The sequence below is a fragment of the Myxine glutinosa genome, chromosome 2 (genome assembly GCF_964187855.1).
Source record: "Myxine glutinosa chromosome 2, kmMyxGlut1.1, whole genome shotgun sequence".
Lineage (NCBI taxonomy): Eukaryota > Metazoa > Chordata > Myxini > Myxiniformes > Myxinidae > Myxine > Myxine glutinosa.
This window is the reverse complement of record NC_136262.1, coordinates 95,865,735-95,884,503: the sequence shown is the minus strand read 5'-3', so window position 1 is coordinate 95,884,503 and position 18,769 is coordinate 95,865,735. Positions and strand designations below refer to the sequence as shown.

At 42.0% G+C, this 18,769-nt stretch overlaps 1 protein-coding gene and 1 long non-coding RNA gene across 2 annotated transcripts in view; both read right to left on the bottom strand.

The window, feature by feature from the left end:
- Positions 1–18,769, bottom strand: part of LOC137421557 (uncharacterized) — a 68,412-nt gene that overhangs the window by 13,444 nt on the left and 36,199 nt on the right. Inside the window, exon 2 of the long non-coding RNA XR_010983365.2 lies at positions 102–265. This is a non-coding gene — a long non-coding RNA (uncharacterized LOC137421557). The remainder of the gene's footprint in view (positions 1–101; positions 266–18,769) is intronic.
- LOC144890621 (uncharacterized) lies at positions 13,115–15,912 on the bottom strand. Its single transcript, XM_078771255.1, has one exon. The coding sequence runs from the start codon at positions 15,749–15,751 to the stop codon at positions 14,642–14,644; it is 1,110 nt and encodes a 369-aa protein (XP_078627381.1). The 5' UTR covers positions 15,752–15,912; the 3' UTR covers positions 13,115–14,641.

Here is an 18,769-nt window from a genome sequence, read left to right as displayed (position 1 = left end):
GCTCAGAGGTGCACGATTTAGACGCTCATGATCTCAATCATAATATTTATGACGTATGCCGATATTGTACGTATTATTTAGGGTTGTTCTCACTTTCTCACCTTTTATTATTGTTCAGTCGAGTCATAAAGTCACCAAGATGGACAAGGTTGAAGGATCCACCAGCATCTCCAGCCCTTTTCCTTCAACTTCACACTCGCTCTTTGTCGTACCCAAGTCCAAACCGCAGCCCCTCTCTGTCCTTCTGATGCCACCGTTGCAGTTTCTGTGACGACATATGTGAACGTGACGCAATGGGAAAGGAGGAGTAAGGGAAGAGACACACAGACAGCTCCTCACCCCCAATGTGTGTCTCAGTGGGTCAGGAGTGGATTCCGTTGGGTGGCGCTGAACAGCCAGGGAGGGTGGGAGGGGGGGGGGGGGGGGGAGGTCATTACCACCTGCGGGTCACGTGGGGTCTTATTGAAGTTTGAAGGCTTCAGGTGTAGCTTCAGTTTGCTAACCAAGACCCCGCTGCCACATGCAGCCTTTCCCAGAGTACATTGACCTTTTTGCGCATGCGGAGGGAAACACCCGGGAATCCCCTCCACGTGTGGGCGAAGCCGTCTACTCATTTTACAGAAAAGTTTTTCGGAGTACTCGTGGGATTATCCGCCAGAAGGGGCGGGGTTTATGGCGATTTATTGTGGAGGGGAAAAAAATCAACACGACTATGACGTCAGTGTCGTGAGCACATGAGATATTAATTGCATATCATACCAGCAGAAGTACCCGGCGTTGCTGGGCGGGGGAGGGTGGGAAGGGGGGGAGGAGGGGAGGGGGTGGAGCGAGGGGAGTGGGGGAAGGGGGGGGTGAGGGGGGGGAGGAGGGGAGGGGGTGGAGCGAGGGGAGTGGGGGAAACGTGGGGGAAGGGGGAGGGAGTGGGGGGGGGGGGGGGGGGAGTTTGGGAGGCAGGAGAGGAAGGGGGTTCATATATATGCTGGTGGGTGAATGTGGCGTTCACCCCGTTTCTGCGTTAACTGTGATGCCGATCAGAAAGAAGAAGAAGCCTTGCTACATGTTACCTTTTATTTATACTAACACACAGACACAAACTTTGTACACTTCGGGAATTGTTTGATTTAATTGTGTTCATACGTCTGGTGATTGTTTTGTATTTTTTTATGCGAATGTGTACTTGTATATAACTGTCATTAATTTTAAAAGGCTTTGGCACTATCGAGCGATTTTTTTTTTGTACTCCAGAAAAACGATCTTTTTTTTCATAAATTTTTTTTGGCCTAAAACATTCCCAGGCACTCACTGATGAACCTCTGAAAGTTTGACGAAGATCCATTCAGCCATCTCTGAGAAAAATGGCGACACACAGACAGACATCTCTCTTATATAGTAGATCATAGGCATACATGACAGCTGCTGCTATCTAAAGGGTCCTCCAGTGTAGACTTTTCGTTGGTAACAGGCATTGACAATTACAACTGATAGTTGTGACGTTGTTCAGACCCAGAGGTAGGAGACCCAGAGTAAGAGCTCAAGACTGGGGTCGGTCTGCGTCGGTGTAAATTAATTAATTATCACGAAAACAAGGACAATTAATTATGTTATATTTTTAACAAATTGTTGAGAATGTTTGCGATCTGCGTGGGGAAGAACATTCCCTCTCCAGTGTTAACGTCACATTACCCTGTACAACTGTACTTGTCAGTTACAAGTTTGATCATTGGTTTGACAGTTATGAATGTCATGAAGAGCCAGACTAAGAACGCACATCGGTAGGACTAGGAGCCAGACTAGGAGTAGTCACATCGGTAGGACTAGAAGCCAGACTAAGAGTAGTCACATCGGTAGGACTACAATCCAGACTAAGAGTAGTCACATCGGTAGGACTAGAAGCCAGACAAGGAGTAGTCACATCGGTACGACTACAATCCAGACTAAGAGTAGTCACATCGGTAGGACTAGGAGCCAGACTAAGAGTAGTCTCATCGGTAGGACTACAATCCAGACTAAGAGTAGTCACATCGGTAGGACGACAATCCAGACTAAGAGTAGTCACATTGATAGGACTAGGAGCCAGACTAAGATTATTCACATCGGTAGGATTAGGAGCCAGACTAAGAGTAGTCACATTGATAGGACTAGGAGCCAGACTAAGATTATTCACATCGGTAGGACTAGGAGCCAGACTAAGATTAATCACATCGGTAGGACTAGGAGCCAGACTAAGATTAGTCACATCGGTCGGACTAGGAGCCAGACTAAGATTATTCACATCGGTAGGACTAGGAGCCAGACTAAGATTATTCACATCGGTAGGACTAGGAGCCAGACTAAGAGTAGTCACATCGGTAGGACTACAATCCAGACTAAGAGTAGTCACATTGGTAGGACTAGGAGCCAGACTAAGAGTAGTCACATCGGTCGGACTAGGAGCCAGACTAAGATTACTCACATCGGTAGGACTAGGAGCCAGACTAAGATTAGTCACATCGGTGGGACTAGGAGCCAGACTAAGATTAGTCACATCGGTAGGATGAGGAGCCAGATTAAGAGTATTCACATTGGTAGGACTAGGAGCCAGACTAAGAGTAGTCACATTGGTAGGACTAGGAGCCAGACTAAGATTAGTCACATCGGTCGGACTAGGAGCCAGACTAAGATTAGTCACATCGGTCGGACTAGGAGCCAGACTAAGAGTAGTCACATTGGTAGGACTAGGAGCCAGACTAAGAGTAGTCATATTGATAGGACTAGGAGCCAGACTAAGATTATTCACATCGGTATGACTAGGGGCCAGACTAAGATTCGTCACATCGGTAGGACTAGGAGCCAGACTAAGATTAGTCACATCGGTAGGACTACAATCCAGACTAAGAGTAGTCACATCGGTAGGACTAGGGGCCAGACTCAGATTAGTCACATCGGTCGGACTAGGAGCCAGACTAAGATTAGTCACATCGGTAGGACGAGGAGCCAGACTAAGATTAGTCACATCGGTCGGACTAGGGGCCAGACTAAGATTAGTCACATCGGTAGGACGAGGAGCCAGACTAAGATTAGTCACATCGGTCGGACTAGGGGCCAGACTAAGATTAGTCACATCGGTAGGACTAGGAGCCAGACTAAGATTAGTCACATCGGTCGGACTAGGGGCCAGACTAAGATTAGTCACATCGGTAGGACGAGGAGCCAGACTAAGAGTAGTCACATCGGTAGGACTACAATCCAGACTAAGAGTAGTCACATTGGTAGGACTAGGAGCCAGACTAAGAGTAGTCACATCGGTCGGACGAGGAGCCAGACTAAGATTAGTCACATCGGTCGGACTAGGGGCCAGACTAAGATTAGTCACATCGGTCGGACTAGGAGCCAGACTAAGATTAGTCACATCGGTAGGACGAGGAGCCAGACTAAGATTAGTCACATCGGTAGGACGAGGAGCCAGACTAAGATTAGTCACATCGGTCGGACTACAATCCAGACTAAGATTAGTCACATCGGTCGGACTAGAAGCCAGACTAAGAGTAGTCACATCGTTGGGGGAAGGGAAATTCCTTTTTCCACATGGCCAAATCATCCACACCTTTCCAGTGGTCTTGTGAACAGGTTTTTCCTTGTCTCAGGTGAATGGCACGAGCCAGACCTCTTCTTCTTCTTCTCTATCAATACCTCTTCCTCTATTTTTCTTCCATCTCTAGTTGCAGTTATTCCGCATCTTTCTTGTGCTCTTGTCCGAGACTTCCTGTGGGGTATGATGAATTCTGTCTCTCTGAAGGGGTGCTGGAAAGACACATAGCAGGTCATGGCCACCTGTTTTATTAAATGTTGTTTTTGTATACGTCATAGTCGAGGCTCGTGGAAGAGCAAGTGGAGTGAACGGAGCAGGACGTAACAGACAAAAACAGGACGGAAAACACACGTGCATGGTGTAGACAAGATGGATACAGAGGGAAACTCCAAGGAGGGAAAACTGGGAAATTAGAAGGAGGAGGGATTGGGGTGAAGAGGGGTAAACGAGGGTAGAAATTGGCCTCTGATGGGGGATGATCTGAGATGGTGGTAAACGGCTGTCTTGAAGACCTGGAGGAAGGAATGAGATTGAAGAGGATGTGGAAGTTTGTTCCACAGGCGGGAGAAAAGAGGAACGAATGATGGAGGTGAGCAGTGATCCTGGATTTAGGGAGTCTCATCAGACAGCTAAAAGGGGGTTGATGGTGGAAACCTGGGGAAAAAAGGGAGGACGGGGGGGGGGGGGGGTGGGGGGGGGGAGGATAAATTGTGGAAAGAGCAGAGGGTACAAGACCAGAAAGTTATGAATGGCTGGACGAGGCATTGCTTTCTTCACGGTGATCTCAGACACATAGATTTGCTTCTCAGACGGTAGAAGACAAAGACCACAGACCTGACTGCGATGGCGAAGTGATAGACAGATAGACAGATCTTCATTATGGGAGATTCAACATGGCAGGTAGTACAGGATGCCGAGCTCTGGTAATGCTTTGAGAGGCTGATCTATCAACAGGTGTTAAGTGTCGAAGTGGTTGTGCCCTGTAGTCTGTAGGTACACTGCCATGGGTATGCATGGGGTGGTCCGTGCAGCCATTTTTGGTTACATTCCTGAGACAGTTACTTTTCCCAGAGGGAGGCATTAAGCGATTAGTCTTGGTGTCCATGGTGTTCTGATTTTTTAATATTCTCCCTTTTATTTAATATTTAAATTCTTTAATTATTTACCTTTTCTCTATTTTTTCAAATATTCTTCTTCAATTATCAATTTTTATTTATTTAATTTTTTCCAAATTTTGAGTTGTTCTTCAAATTTGCAATTATTAATTTTTTGAAGTGTTTACTTTTTCAATTATTTAATTACTTATTATTTAAAAAAATTCACATTAAATTTTGGTTTTCAATTTTCAATTCCAATATTTGCTTTTTTTTTTTTTTTTAAATATTTTTCTATTTTCAATTATTTAATTATCATTATGGTTCACAAAGGGAGGCATTAAGTGTTTCGTCTTGGTGTCCATGGTGTCCTGACATTTGAAGAATATTTTCCCCGTTATTAATTTTTTAAAATATTTAAATTTTTTCTTTTTCTTTTTTTTCAAATATTCTTTTTTCAATTTTCAATTATTTAATTTTCAAATATTTACTTTTTCGAATATTTAATTACTTATAATTTTTTTGGTTTATTTTTTCAATTTAAAATTTTTCAGTTTAAATTTTTCAATTATTAGATTTTTTTTTTAAATCTTCGATTAATTGATTATTTCCTTTTTTCAATTATTTAATTTTTCTTGCTATTATGGTTCCTGGAGGGAAGCATTAAGTGTTTTCCGTCTTGATATGCTGGTTTTTATCGCCTCGCCCGAAGGACAATGCCATCTGGAACAGCGTTTGCCTGTCTGTCCGGTGTATGGATGTAGTAGGTATGTCCCTCACAAACGTACACCAATCAGAGCTGAGGATCTGGTCATATGACAGGGGGATAGCGTTTAGTAACCATTACAGTTGCATATTTTACGAAAAGGAAATATAATAACCTTCTCTGGAACGTTTTGGGGGTCTCAGCAGTAGGAGATTTCAGAAATTCCTCAATCCAATTATGATTTTGAAATGTGATCGACACGGACCTTGCTCCCGAATCTGGAAGTGAACAGATGATGACTGTTTGCTGGTTTGATAATATCTCAATACAATCGTGATTTAACATCATATTTTGATATATGAATAACATAGTATTAATTTGTGATTGGAATGGTGAATGATGCTTTTTGGAATGAAAACATAGATATTGAGTTTAAAGCAGAATGAGGAAATGACGTAAGGGTTTCCATCCGTGACATTCGCGGATTCCCCATTTGCAGTTTCGCCATTGACTGGATATGGAAACATTCAGACTGGGTACGTTTTTTGACCAAGTCCTTCACGAACCTGCTGTCAATGCCTGTCGTTCGACTGAAGGTCGCACAGAAATGTGGAATTTATTGAAAAATTTTTCATACTTACATTATTTGGCTGACAAGATGGCCCAGAGGTACGCACACACGCCTCTAAGCTATCTACGTATAGCCTGGGTTTGAATCCCGACCCAGCTATAAACTGTCAGTTTGGTGTTTCACAGGCAGGGTGATTCATCAATGTGTGTGCCGTCCATCGGATGGATGTTAAACTGGGAATCTCGTCTGCCAGCATGGGTTGGTGGGCGTAAAATATCCCATGGTGTCCTTTGCAAAGTGTAGGAGAGTATCGCTGGCACCATGGCCAAATTCCAAATTCCTTCCCTAACTCGGTGAATGTCAGGCCTGGCCAGTCACTTCGTAAAGACTTGGGCCAAGCTTCCCCCAGCAGACCCAACAAGGTGGGATAATAGTGTCCGTTAAAGAAGAAGAAGAATTATTATTTGCTGACTAATAACTGGTATCCCCATCCAGGTCATATTACCCTCTTCAATTGAAGTATCAAACAAGCTACCCCATTGTTAGACGATTGGTCTTGTTTAATATATATATATGTATATATGTTTGTTTCCATTATGAGGCAGAATTTCAAGTGCTACCAATTGGCCAATATTATGAGTTGGCTCTCTCTGGTTAAGCAAACAGACATTATAAGATCCATGTTGGTTAAAGATCAATTATTACACCATCAGAGCAGCTCTCTAGTTACCTCTGCCACCTTACGTTTTCACCCATGTCTATCTGTTTATCTTTTTGTCTGTCTGTGAGCGGGATTTCTCAAAACGTTGTGGACAGATTCTGACGAAACTTTGTGGACAGGATGGGTGTGTGACAAGGACGACTGATTAGATTTTGGTGAAGATCCAGATCTGGATCCGAGTTTCGGACCTATCAGTGGGATACAAAATGTAAACTGTTCAGCCTGGTGGGGGTGTGCGCTCTACCGAATGTTGTCGTTATGACAATGTGTGTTTGTTGGACCCAATTGAGTGTCTTGAAATGGCCTACAAGTTTGTTTGGGTAACTGTGATTGATGGACTACCTTTTGAGGTATTATTACGTATTATTACCACTATGAATATGGTTTTACAATCTGAGAATAACAGATCTCTACCTGCACATGCCGATCCACATCTCGATCCCCCTTGTGCTCAGCTGGACGTGATCTCAGGCAGCATTGTCAGGGGTATTTTACTCTACCGTTCTGCAAACATCATGGTATTTGGCGACTTCAATGTTCATCCCAAGGAGTGGCTGGTACACACTCGTAACACTGCCACTCCTGATATTGATACGTATCATTTTTCAGTGTCTCAAAATTTCACCCAAATTGTTCCCTCTTCCACTCATATTCCTGACCATGCATCAGGTACTTGCTTGATATATTTTTGTGTTCTAACCCTGGTGGCTGTGTCTCCTGCTTGAACATGGGTTCCCTGAATCGTGAGGCAGGGGTGCAAATGGTTTTGCATCTCTTCAGTTCAACTCAGGATTTGAGATAAGGTGTGCATGTAAACTCAGGGAGTGAATTAAGGTGTGCATGTAAACTCAGGGTTTGAGTTAAGGTGTGCATGTAAACTCAGGGATTGAATTAAGGTGTGCATGTAAACTCAGGGTTTGAGTTAAGGTGTGCATGTAAACTCAGGGATTGAATTAAGGTGTGCATGTAAACTCAGGGATTGAATTAAGGTGTGCATGTAAACTCAGGGTTTGAGTTCATGTGTGCATGTAAACTCAGGGATTGAATTAAGGTGTGCATGTAAACTCAGGGTTTGAGTTAAGGTGTGCATGTAAACTCAGGGATTGAATTAAGGTGGGCATGTAAACTCAAGGATTGAATAATTAAGGTGCGCATGTAAACTCAGGGTTTGAGTTAATGTGTGCATGTAAACTCAGGGATTGAATTAAGGTGTGCATGTAAACTCAGGGTTTGAGTTAAGGTGTGCATGTAATCTCAGGGTTTGAGTCAAGGTGTGCACGTAAACTCAGGGTGTGAGTTAAGGTGTGCACGTAAACTCAGGGTTTGAGTTAAGGTGTGCACGCAAACTCAGGGTTTGAGTTAAGGTGTGCACGTAAACTCAGGATTTGAGTTAAGGTGTGCACACAAACTCAGGGTTTGAGTTAAGGTGTGCACGCAAACTCAGGGTTTGAGTTGAGGTGTGCACGCAAACTCAGGGTTTGAGTTGAGGTGTGTACATAAACTCCGGGTTTGAGTTGAGGTGTGCATGCAAACTCAGGGGTTGAGTTAAGGTGTGCATGTAAACTCAGGGTTTGAGTTAAGGGGTGCATGCAAACTCAGGGTTTGAGTTAAGGTGTGCACGTATGCTGAGCCCATAGCTGGTCCAAAGGCGTTTTGAAACATCTTTCATCATTACATCAACTGGTATTCGGACTCTTGCCATGATTTTGATGGATTGATGTTAATATTTCATACAGCAAGTCATAACGACCCGCAAATGAAGTCAAGGAGTGTTTCCAACATGAGCGCAGATATTTACTTTTAACAAAGCTGATTGTGGTTTAATGAAATGCGGGTGACCTCCACAAAGCATCGTCAGCTCCTTCGCTGCAACATCCGAGCTAAGCAGGTGGTGGTGAGCAACGGAACAAGGGGTGTGGGTGGGGTTGAGGGATTGGGGTGGGGGAGTTGGGGTGTATGAGTCGGGTGAGATGTCGAGATAACGAAAAAAGATTATCTTGGTGTAGCAGTCGTGACACTTGTGAAAGTCCCTTGCGCGATGTTCATGCAACATTTATTGCAACGTGACGTCATAAAATGTTATCCCAGTAACAATCATATTCCCAATTTGCAGACTATGTCCAGTATTCATACGTCATAAACAGTCTTGGAAGGCAATAAAAACGAGCGCCATTGTATGGTAAATGAATTAATTGTTATATCATGACTTTACACCATTAGATTTGGTGTTTGATAATGAATTGCACATTGCGGGTTGTTTGCGTAATCTCATTGGGACATTTTCAAGTGTAGATTCAACTTTGAAGGAAAGCGAAATAAATGTTTTCGTGATGGATGTTAAGTTGTGAACCACAAGTGTATATTCGAAGTGAAGAAGAGATTTCCAGTTTGTTTATAGTTTCATATAATGTAACCTTTCAAACGTTAATTAATTTATTAATGTTTGACGCCTCGACTATAACTGCTGAAGCGGTCCCGATGATAAAGGTTCATGGATGGTTAGCCCGAAAAGGCCATGATGTTTGGGATGAAAATTCACAAGACTCGTCAAAGTATCATATTTTAATCTAATAATCCGCAAAATCATCAGTATCGTAATTTTAAATCAACAACAACGTCATATATAAGATAGGACCTACTTTTATGGGAATAATGAATTCCATTACAGAGCACCGTCGAGCTTTTGTTCAACACTCACGCGATTGTATAATACAACTGCTACACTTGGTAGAGCGCATACCTCCACCTGGTGAACAGTTTATATTTTGTATCCCACTGATAGGCCGGATCTGGAATCGGACCTGAACCAAAATCAAATCGGCTTGTTCTTGTCACCGAACCCACTCATCCACCAAGTTTAGTCATAAACCGTCCATAACCTTTTTAAATATCGTGCGATGTATCGCTTTTCGCCCGATCTCTCGATGGTGGAGAAACACTTAAAAATTAAATAACTCTCATATCCGAATCCATATTCAGATCTTCACCAAAATCGAATCGATTCTTCCTTGTCACACACCAAGTTTCGGTCCACCAAGTTTCGTCCAAATCCATCCATAACTTTTTGAGATATCCTGCTATGTATCGTTTTTGGCCCTATCTCCCAATGGTGAAAAATCACTGAAAAAATTCTTGTAGCCGGATCCGAATCCGGATCTTCACCAAAATCTAATTATTTCGTCGGTGTTGCATACGCTCCATCTCTGCCAAATTTCGTCCAAATCCGTCCATAACTGTTTGAGATATCCTGCTATGTATCGTTTTTGGCTCTATCTCCCAATGGTGAAGAATCACTTAAAAAATAATACTTGCCGGATCCGAATCCCGATCTTCACCAAAAGCTAATAATTTCGTCCTTGTCACATACACTACCTCTCCACCAAGTTTTGGCCGAATCGCTCCACAACTTTTTGAGATATCCTGTTCACAAGCAAACAAACAGACAAACAAGAGGGCATCAGGCTGTAGCCGAACAGTTATGACAAACATCGAGAGAATCAATAATTGATTAATTGTGTAATTAAAATGAATAAATAATCATAAAATAATTAATTTCTTAATCAATTGGCTAATAGCATACCCAAACCACCACCGTCTCATCCGTAGCTGTAACTTCTATATTATAAAAGGAGCCGTGTCTGTCTTTCTGTCTTTTTTTGTTGTTGTTGTTATGGGTACATGGACACGTGTGTGAAAACTGCGAATGCCAACACGTCATGTTAGTTGTCCCTGCATGGAGAGCAGGACCTCCCAGAAATCCTTTTTTTCTTCCCCCATAGATTAGCCATCGTAGCAAAGATTGGTATTTCCGTCAGCAAAGCGACCGGTCTTATATTCTAGTTTTGAAAATTAATTAAGCAGTAAATCGGAAAATTAAATGAGTAATCGATTAGTTGATTAATCAATAAATCAAAGACAACCTAAATAGAGCCAAATCACTTGGTCACTGTCGTGTCCAAATATCAGCTTCCTATCTCAAAAGGTGTCTGAAATATTGCCTAGATTTGAAAGAAAGTAAATAAGTACTTAATAAATCGATAATATAATTAAGTAATTAATCAATTAATTGAAAAATAAAAAATAGTTTTTTTGCCAAAGCACTTGTTCGCTATTGTGTCCAAATTTCAGCTTCCTATCTCAAAAGGTGCCTGAAATATTGGCGAGATTTGAAAGAAAGTAAATAAGTACTTAATAAATCGATAATATAATTAAGTAATTAATCAATTAATTGAAAAATAAAAAATAGTTTTTTTGCCAAAGCACTTGTTCGCTATTGTGTCCAAATTTCAGCTTCCTATCTCAAAAGGTGCCTGAAATATTGCCGAGATCTGAAAGAAAGTAAATAAGTACTTAATAAATCGATAATAATTAAGTAATTAATCAATTAATTGAAAAATAAAATAATGTTTTTTTTGCCAAAGCACTTGTTCGCTATTGTGTCCAAATTTCAGCTTCCTATCTCAAAAGGTGCCTGAAATATTGCCGAGATCTGAAAGAAAGTAAATAAGTACTTAATAAATCGATAATAATTAAGTAATTAATCAATTAATTAAAACAAATAAAAAATGTTTTTTTTGCGAAAGCACTTGTTCACTATTGTGTCCAAATTTCAGCTTCCTATCTCAAAAGGTGCCTGAAATATTGCCGAGATCTGAAAGAAAGTAAATAATACTTAATAAATCGATAATAATTAAGTAATTAATCAATTAATTGAAAAAGAAAATAATGGTTTTTTTTGCCAAAGCACTTGTTCGCTATTGTGTCCAAATTTCAGCTTCCTCTCTCAAAAGGTGCCTGAAATATTGGCGAGATCTGAAAGAAAGTAAATAAGTACTTAATAAATCAATAATAATTAAGTAATTAATCAATTAATTGAAAAAGAAAACAATGGTTTTTTTGCCAAAGCACTTGTTCACTATTGTGTCCAAATTTCAGCTTCCTATCTCAAAAGGTGCCTGAAATATTGCCGAGATCTGAAAGAAAGTAAATAAGTACTTAATAAATCGATAATAATTAAGTAATTAATCAATTAATTGAAAAATAAAATAATGTTTTTTTTGCCAAAGCACTTGTTCGCTATTGTGTCCAAATTTCAGCTTCCTATCTCAAAAGGTGCCTGAAATATTGCCGAGATCTGAAAGAAAGTAAATAAGTACTTAATAAATCGATAATAATTAAGTAATTAATCAATTAATTAAAACAAATAAAAAATGTTTTTTTTGCGAAAGCACTTGTTCGCTATTGTGTCCAAATTTCAGCTTCCTATCTCAAAAGGTGCCTGAAATATTGCCGAGATCTGAAAGAAAGTAAATAATACTTAATAAATCGATAATAATTAAGTAATTAATCAATTAATTGAAAAAGAAAATAATGGTTTTTTTTTGCCAAAGCACTTGTTCGCTATTGTGTCCAAATTTCAGCTTCCTCTCTCAAAAGGTGCCTGAAATATTGGCGAGATCTGAAAGAAAGTAAATAAGTACTTAATAAATCAATAATAATTAAGTAATTAATCAATTAATTGAAAAAGAAAATAATGGTTTTTTTGCCAAAGCACTTGTTCACTATTGTGTCCAAATTTCAGCTTCCTATCTCAAAAGGTGCCTGAAATATTGCCGAGATCTGAAAGAAAGTAAATAAGTACTTAATAAATCGATAATAATTAAGTGATTAATCAATTAATTAAAACAAATAAAAAATGTTTTTTTTGCGAAAGCACTTGTTCGCTATTGTGTCCAAATTTCAGCTTCCTATCTCAAAAGGTGCCTGGAATATTGCCGAGATCTGAAAGAAAGTAAATAATACTTAATAAATCGATAATAATTAAGTAATTAATCAATTAATTGAAAAAGAAAATAATGTTTTTTTTTGCCAAAGCACTTGTTCGCTATTGTGTCCAAATTTCAGCTTCCTCGCTCAAAGGATGGCTGAGATATTGCCTGGACAAACCAGAGAACCTTGACCCTTGACCTTTGACCTTTGACCTATATAGTCAAAAAATATTGACAGCCTCACTTTTGTCCTTCGGAATCCTCTGGTCAAGTTTACACTCCACATGATCATGAACGTCCAGCAACGACCATTTCTGTGCAGACGAGTCCTGATGGACTTGGTGCCTCGTCCCGCACGCATGTGATACACCAGGGTGGAAGTTTACACCTGGGTCGAGATTCAAACCCACCTGGGTTGAAGCGAGTGTGCATACCTACAGGGTATTCGTGGTAAAAGACCGCAAATTATTGACGTTTCGGCCTTTACCCTTCATCGGAGCATTCGAGGCTGAAACGTCACAACTTGGCGGTCTTTTATGGCGGATACCTTGAACCATGTTATTTTCATGTTATTCTCATGTTATTCTCTTGTGTTGCCAATGCATAGCACTCGCCCTCTCCTGGGATTAGCAACATTTTTTTATTTCCCAATATAGTTCGTTTACCTGATAAAGAGGAATTGATCATTTCATTATCAATATTTTTGAATTTATTTTTGAAGATGTTAATGAAATCATTTATTTTGTTGTCCGGGCAGATTTGCCAAATCATACATGATACATGTCAGCATTGTCTTATGTACAGAAGTTTCAAAAAAATAAACATGACAATCTCCGTAAACAGACTTTTGGGCCACCCTATGTGTCGTATATAATATAATAAAACGAGGATACATTAAAAACACTGTAAATAGACTACAAGGTGAGTCATAAGTCCCAGGTATAATAACATAATACATTAATAACAGTAATACATGATAACATGAGTAATAATAACATTACAGTAATAACAACAATTACAATACATCCTTAGACATCAAATGCATCTGTATGACGTCATCCGTTGCCAAGGCACAAGATAATGTTTCTCCACGTGCGGATGCATTAGATGCCTAAGGAGGTATTGTAATTGTTGTTATTACTGTAATATGTTATTATTATTCATGGGGCTTATTTATGGCTCACCCTGTATGTGTTAAATAGACCATGATGGTCTCACAATATAGACCAAGGTAACGTATACAGATATTCAATTGTAAGAGTTGCTGCTTGCATATTATTAAAGTAATGTGATGAATATTACAGATCTCTTCATATCCACTTGACTTGATTAACACTATTGATAATTATTGATTATTGATTATTATTATTAATAGCCTATGTCACATCGGTGGTGTAATGGTTAGAGAGTCCGCTCTGGGTCTGCGAGGTCGGTACTTTAAACCCTGGACGAGTTATACCAAAGTCTTTAAAATGGTTTAAAACAGCATTTAAAAAGAGCAGAGCACGGAAAACAACCATAGGTTGGCAGCCATTTCGCACGGGCGTGGATGGGTCGAGTGGCTTCCTCCTCCTGCGTTCAAGTTCGTTGCAAAGAAACTTGGATTAATGGAATTTTAAAATGTATTTTAGAAACAACTACATATACATTTAGTAAGCTCATTATTTTGGGTTGTACACTTTATATACAATGCGGTGTGTGTGTGTGTGTGTGTGTGTGTGTGTGTGTGTGTGTACATATATAGAGTATGTGTGTTTGTATATGTCTATGTGTATACGTATGTATGTGTGTGTGTGTCTGTGTCTGTATGTGTCTGTGTCTGTGTGTCTCTGTGTGTGTGTGTCTCTGTGTCTGTGTGTGTCTCTGTGTCTGTGTGTGTGTATGCGTGTGTCTATGTGTGTGTATGCGTGTCTGTGTGTGTGTATGGGTGTCTGTGTGTGTGTGTGTGTGCGTGTGTATATGCGTATGTATATGTGTGTGTGTGTGTGTGTGTGTGTGTGTGTGTGTGTGTGTATATGTGTGTAAATGTCAATGAAATAACATTTCAGTCCTGAAGGTTCCACACCATTTCCTTCGTGTAATGATGGCGTCATGACTAATAAGTAATAACTAAGCATCAACGTGACTCCATGAATAACACATCGTGTCTAGTTCGTAGATCAGGGCTTACAACACAATAAACCTTGACGCAGTGTCCACACTAGTGTACCGCTTCACTCTGGGCGCATTCCGGCCGCCACGATACGGCGCAGACAGGAGATCTCGGCGGACAGCGACGCGAGCTCGGACCGCAGGACGTGATTCTCGGTGCTCAGGGAGGTCGGAGATGCGGCCACATTGGAGGAGTAATGGGCGCCGAACGGCAACGAGGGGCTAAACGAAGCACACGGGGAGAAAGGGGGAAAGGATGGCGAGGAAGAGGAGGAAGAGGAGTTTGGAGGCGACACCGACCCGGGGGAAACTTCAAGTGAGGCGAGGCGGCCCAAGGCGGGCGACTTTGACCTGTTCCCATGGAGTTCGTTCGCAGCTGCGATCGCGTTAGCGCCCTTGAAGCGGAGTTTGCACGGGAGAGTTAGACCCGCGCCCTGTGGGTCGTGCGAGGGAAGCACCCGCGGGGCCGGGGAAGGCACGTGGTCCCTCTGTGGAGGAGGAACCGATGGAGGTGGAGGGGATCGGAGCGTCGTGTGAGAGGGTCGTGCCGACCCCGAACAGGTGTCGTCGGGGAGCGCGGGCACGGCGCGGTACATCGGCCACGGCGCGGCGAAAGCGTCCCACGAGAGCTGGCGCTGCAGAGGGTGCTCATGAGGTGTCGGAGGGTGGAAGTGCGTCTGGAGAAACGGTCTAGTCGGTGCGGGACGCAGACGCAGCGCGTGTTCCGAAGATCGCGGCCGGTCCCCCGGACCGGACCCCGCGCCGAGGCGCATGCGCAGTGCGAGCAGTTCGGCGCGCAGACCCGCGTTGTCCTCGAGCAGCGCCAGGACGCGCGACTCCAGCACGAGGTCGGTGAGTCGGCGCTTCTCGCGCGATCGCTTCGCGGCCTCGTTGTTCTTCCTTCGCTTCTCCCAGTAGAGCACGTCCTTCTTCCCGGCGGGAGTGAACTCTCGACGACGTCGCGGAGCAGCTGAAACGCGACAGTACTGGGATCCCGGCACGTTGACCGATACCAAGGTGTGTGGCCCATCGGCGGCGATAGTGTCACGCTGCGATCCTCCCATCTGCAGGTGTAACTCAGGTGTGCCGAGGAGCAGCGAGGACCGCGCCTCGGATTCGTTCTCCGTGAGACCTGCGAGCGACGCAGGCGGAAGGTCACACGTGGCCGGCATCTTCGGGGATATCGTTCACCAACCTATTTGGTCCGCAGCAGATTCCCCCGCGATCTCTGCGAGATCTTCCAAGACCACTTTAACTGAACTTCACTCTGAGATTTACTTTTCTAAAAACACCTCCGAAGCTCTCCTTCCACGTCACCTCACGCAATGCTATCTCTTCGCTGGGCAACGCCACCTAGATTTTGATCCTCAAACGGGGCTGAAAAGTGGGCGGGGCAGTGGGCGGGGCGAAAAGTTTACCATTAAAAAACAAAAAAGTCGAAACTTTTATCGATGCGTAAGATCCCTGGAAACTTATGCTCCGAGCAAATGTGGATGAGAATTTCACTTTCAGGAGGCGTAATGACAACAGTAATATGTAGTACAGCGTGGAATACTTTCCAACAGCATGGAGGAGTCATTTCCTACGTGTATTTGCTATCAACATTGTTGCGTCATTGTTTTGCTGTTGTTCGTGGACAGAATGAAAACGTTCCTCGTTTTTTGTGGAAAAGGGTCACTGGGACACCTTCGGTTCGGTTGTAATTGGCTGTGTTCGAACCACAAAGCCTTTAGTTGGTTGTTTTATCATACTTTTCCGAGGGGCAGGACCTTGGTCACGCTTTTGCCTTTATTCGTACAAATATTTCCTTGTTATCGAGACTTTTTACCTTGAGGTTTGTATTTTGTGGAAAGCATTTGAATGCGTCAATATTGTAAGGTTTCTTATCCCAGTGCTTGTATCATATGGTGTAGACTTTGCTAAACAGCTTCATTACCTCCGACACCAAAGGTGGATCGAGGTTTATATGTTTTCACCCCTGTCTGTTTGTCTGTCTGTTTGTTTGTGAACAAAATATCTCAAAACGTTGTCGACGGATTCGGACGAAATTTGGCAGAGATGTAGCGCATGGTACAAGGATGAAATGATTAGATTTTGGTGAAGATCCGGATCCGGATCTTTTAAGTGATTCTTCACCATTGGGAGATGCGGCCAAAAACGAGACATAGCAAGATATTTCAAAAGGTTGTGGACGGATTTAGACAAAACTTGGTGGACAGGTTGGGTGTCTGACAAGGACAATTCGATTCGATTTTGGTGATGATCTGAATATGGATTCGGATATGAGAATCATTTAGTTTTTAAGTGATTCTTCATCATTGGGAGATCGAGCCAAAAACGAGACATAGCAGGATATCTCAAAAAGTTATGGATTGATTTGGACAAAACTTGGTGGACAGGTTGGGTGTCTGACAATGACGATTCGATTCGATTTTTGTGAAGATCTGGATCCAGCTAGTAGAATTTTAAAAAGTGATTCTTCACCATTGGAAAATAGGGCCAAAAACTACATAGCAAGATATCTCAAAAGGTTATGGACGGATTTAGACGAAACTTGGTGGACAGGTTGGGTGTCTGACAAGGACGAATCGATTCAATGTTGGTGAAGATCTGAATATGGATTCGGATTTGAGAATTATTTAATTTTTGAGTGATTCTTCACCATTGGGAGGTAGGGCCAAAAACGATACATAGCAGGATATCTCAAAAAGTTATGGATGAATTTGGACGAAACTTGTTGGACAAGTTGTGTGTGTGACGAGGAAGAATCGAATCAATTTTTGTGAAGATCTGGATCCAGCTGGTAGAGTTTAAAAAAGTGATTCTTAACCATTGAGTGTTATGGGCAACCAGGTGGAGGTATGCTCTCGACTGAGTGCCGTCCACTATACTACTTACGACTACGTATTTAACAACGGTCCTTATTATTCCCACCCTTCTCTCGGGTCAGACAGTGAGAACATTTCTGCCCAAGTTTTTCAAGAACCAGCCGGCCAGGCCTGAAGGTGTAGTCAGGTTCACTATGTTAACAAATATAATTTCGTTCAAAATTTTGGTAGATTAGCAAAACTATACATTTTTGGAATCTTCAGAGCATGGAGAATCTGAAAATCAATGTTGGCATTTGCACAGACACCTGCATGGCCGCCATTTTGGATTTTGAAAATGGCCGCCATAAAATACATATTTTGCGCGATCTCGGCTTCTAGTCAACCTAGAGACTTAATTAAATATGCTAATCCTATGTTTTCTGGGTCAAGGAATCCAATAAAGGCCTCAAAATAGTGCTCAGGATTATAGAAAAGCAACAAACAAAGGTAATTGAAAACCATTGTCTTTATATTTGTGATATAACTGTATTACATAATACATGACATTGCAAGTCCTTTGAAGTTATAGGTTGTTATAGGAAGTTATAGGTAGTATCAGATTGAACTATAAGTCCTATACACAGGATCTACGAGGTCTATACCATTCAGGAATATGCTTTTACAGATCTTCAACATTGTCCTGAGTGTCATTTTCGCAAAGGTGTCTACGCAAATGCCAACATTAATTTTTGGATTCCTCATGCTCTGAATATTCCAAAAATGTATAGTTTTGCTAATCTACCAAAATTTTGAACGAAAAAACATAGTGAACCTGACTAGTGGCAAGAATTGATAATGTGCCCAAGGTGATGGCGATAGCCCACCCACACTTCACGAAAGGTACACGACTGGGACTTTTCATTTCCACGGGATAATGTCAGCAGATGGAGCACCGGGCTTGGGGTCCATCCGAGGGACGGCACACACCGATGCCATTCAAACCCAGGTTAAACACCTTAGAGGTGAGTGTGTGTACCTCCAAACCATCCTGCCAGCCCTCATCACAACCAGGCAACTACAACTACTAAAACATATAGAACGTTACCTAAAGGCTCCATCTATTTACATGGACCCTTTAGTGGCACACCAATTCGTTGGTACAACCGCTACGAACCGGGCACTCATTGCACAGGGCGTGGCTCACACTGTTATTGTATAAGCCTTTTCAGGCTTGTGAACCCATTACAGCTCCGCTTGCTTAAGTCTCCTGATGCGCGTCTCTTATTCTCGGTTTAAACGCGCGAATTATGCTTTGTTACTCAAGCGAAAAGTCACGTTTTGGCACCTGTAATCCACCCGCACGTGACGCCAAGAACTTCT